Below are 3096 nucleotides of genomic sequence, written 5' to 3' on the forward strand. Positions count from 1 at the left end.
CATCTTGTTTACTTTTCACACATCCTTTTTTTTACAGCCAGACTCGAACTCTATTATCACACCTCACCCAAATCCATCTCTGGGGAGATTAACACAGTCTTCCCTACCTGGTGTCATTGGATTATTGAGGCCTGCGGGTGCAAAAATAGCAGATCAACCCCCACCCAAATCCCCTCAGAGACCACACCCACCATCAGCATGGCCACTTGTTGACATCTGTTTGGGCCACATCAATTAAAAGCATAGAAATCCAAATCTTTGGGCTTTGCCAGACTAAGACTAAGCCCATTCCCAAACAAACCACCACCAAACACTTGAAATTCCACTACTCAAGAGCATGGCCCATTTAGCCCAGAAAAGAGCCCCTATTGAAGTACTAAATGCTTGCTTGCAATTTGAGAATGCAAGCCCTGTCTCTTTTGAAATTACCTGAACCTATTAAATTACTGAGGAAACCATGTTGAAACTGTGATTAAATGAGGGAAAAAAGTTCCTGGCGTGTCTGTAATCAGGTTGTTGTTGATAGGTGAAGCCAATACATAGGCTACTAAATTTACTACACATAATAAATCTTCACAAATTTATGATTTAGGCATAACCTTTTTCAATATGACAGTCAACTAGTACACATTTCTTTTAACACGCACTTTACTCATTCAGCAACATATGGATAAATGTGTAAAAGAAACCAGTCATGCACATTGACGGATTGTCCAAGTTTTTTTGTATTCAAATGAGCACTGAAAACAGTGGAAATTTTATCATTTTACAAAAATGTTATAAAACATCAAGCACTCCCTTTTCAGAAGCAACAATAAGCTAAAGTACTTGCTAAACAGGCATGGTCATTCAATATGAATATACATGTTTTCCTGCACATCTATGGATGATGCATTACAAGCAAAAATATCCCTGTCAAGAAATGAATACAATCCAAAAGCATTCGCAAGTCTGTAAAACAAATAATTAAAAAGGCACATAGTTTAAAAACACAATATTCTAATGTTATACAAACATTTTAATTTGATCTCACTGCATAAAAGAATTCTCCCATGGCAGTCCTTGTAAAGACCACAATGTTGGAATTCACTGAGCACCAAACAGGTATCCGATGAACCGCCCACGTTCATGTTTCTTTAGCACATATATTGAATCTCTGTAGGGTTCTCAACTCATTAGAGCCTCTTTCCTTGCATGATCCCAATGTCGAACACAAGCTGCTCTGTAGCTGTTACAAATCAACTGCTGTATGAGTCTAACAGCGGCCTCATATGTTCACCCCTGTGTACAACTGTTCAGTGTGCATGGGGGCCTGTTGGAAGGAATGGGCCGGTTGCGGGGTGTAGGCTGAGCGGTTGTCTAAGAAGGCTTGGGTCATCATCATGCTGTGTTCCGGAACAATTCCATAGTTCAAGTAGGGCTGGAAGAAGGGGCCATGGGGCTGTGCAGCAGGTATGTACTGCTGGGCCTGCGAGGCCGCAATTGGGTACCCACACCCCGCTGGCCCGTACATGTTGACCGTAACCTCTGTGCCAGGGGCGCAAATGTTCTGCTGCCTCGCTGTTGCAGTGGACCTCCCTGCAGAACTTGAGCTGGCACTGGAATGGCGGGATGGTGTCATTCCATCTGAGGAGGGGCCACTAGACTCTAGCAGGCGGCTCTGGGCTGGCACTGATCCACCCTGACGGTCCCTAGGCTTGGGTTTCAGGCAGCGGCAGCAACAGATGGCGAAGACAGTCCCGACAACCACGAAGGACACAAAGGCGCTTGCGACAATCAGGAATGGCAAGTATGTGGGCACTGTAGAAAGGCAAATTAGAACAATTAAAGTTTGAGAAAGTTTTAGGCTGTTCCCATAATGGCCATACTGAAACAGTTAGGTGGTTTGACCAGTTCTGCGAAATGTAAACCCCGCCAGACTCCCAAACACATGTAATTCAACACCTCCCCTAGAGCCACTAAAAGTTCAGTGTACACAATTGTAGATCTGACCAGTACAAGATTAGGTTTCCCTAGACAAAAGGATTTGTCTAGGTTTCCCAAGACAAAGATTTTTTTCAACCAAGCTTTTTTGTAAAAAAACAGAACCAGAAAAAAATATCAAACGGTGACGACAACGATAAACAAAATAATTAAATGATGAAGTAATATTTTGTTTGTATCAATATATTTTAATCTCACCTTGCGGAGGTTTAGCGCCCGTCTTCCCGTCTTTTTCAAACTCAAAAAATTTGTCGTTGTCACAGCTGCTCTGGTCCAACCTGGCCTCTGCTGCTTTACAGCAGTACCTTAGCGTGCAAGTCCCGCAGCAATACCTTGAATCATCGCCGTCGTAAAGCTCCGGACATTGAAAGCCCTTGTGCCAGATGTTGTATGAGTCGGCCCAGCCGTGACAGTACTCTCCAGTGCTATCCACGCATTCTGGCTGCGAAGCAGAGACCAGCAAATACAAAACACTAACTATAAAACAAACGGCCATCGTTACCTATATGTACCTCGGTAAATGCGGCCCGTTTAATAAAAAATCCACAAACACGCTGCAAATAAAAGTACTTCAGTAAGATCCGTGTAGGCGAACGACTGGCTTCCACAAAGCAAATACGTAGTGTACAATGAAGTTGGTTCCACGAAGTTTGAAAGCTACGAGACATGTGACACCACTGGGGTCTCCGGCAACAGGATTTTATCCCCCTGCCCCTCACGGTAATCTCCTCTCAATGGTGGGTGGAGTCCGTGGCTTCCAGACCAATTAAAAGCGATTGCCGACAAGTTTTCTCTGGAGTAATCTGCTACATCAGGAGTGTTCAACAAAACGTTTTTAATTGCTTTTGACCCCACACAAAGTTTTTTTTGAATAATTTCTTTCACAATTCATAGGTGTACCTTACACAGTGATTTTAATATGTGAAGATAAAAATGTGTCATCGATGTTGTCATAGTAGTCTAATGATTTAAGACACCCTCATACTCCTACAAAATGAACAAGGGACTACTGGGTAATTACTTAGCAAAGGTAACTGATTTTGTTATTTAAAAAATTTATTTTTTTTATCAGCAACTCTATTCTAACAATTATAAAGCTATCAGTTTTTTTTT

At 42.3% G+C, this 3096-nt stretch overlaps 1 protein-coding gene across 1 annotated transcript; it reads right to left on the bottom strand.

The window, feature by feature from the left end:
- Positions 1-707: 707 nt before the first annotated feature.
- shisa2a (shisa family member 2a) lies at positions 708-2689 on the bottom strand. The gene is made up of 2 exons (XM_035432726.1): positions 2182-2689; positions 708-1800 (listed from the first exon to the last, which is right to left on the bottom strand). The coding sequence occupies exons 1-2, from the start codon at positions 2477-2479 to the stop codon at positions 1268-1270; spliced, it is 831 nt and encodes a 276-aa protein (XP_035288617.1). The 5' UTR covers positions 2480-2689; the 3' UTR covers positions 708-1267.
- Positions 2690-3096: the final 407 nt, after the last annotated feature.

This window comes from Anguilla anguilla, chromosome 9 (assembly GCF_013347855.1).
Source record: "Anguilla anguilla isolate fAngAng1 chromosome 9, fAngAng1.pri, whole genome shotgun sequence".
NCBI classification, from domain to species: Eukaryota; Metazoa; Chordata; class Actinopteri; order Anguilliformes; family Anguillidae; genus Anguilla; species Anguilla anguilla.

What these genes read in the sequence shown, in the direction of transcription:
- shisa2a (XM_035432726.1), bottom strand. Translation starts at nt 2,479, where the DNA reads ATGGCCGTTTGTTTTATAGTTAGTGTTTTGTATTTGCTGGTCTCTGCT. An exon ending in GGGCGCTAAACCTCCGCAAG is followed by an intron (nt 1,801 to 2,181) that starts GTGAGATTAAAA and finishes GCCTTTCTACAG; the next exon opens with TGCCCACATACTTGCCATTC.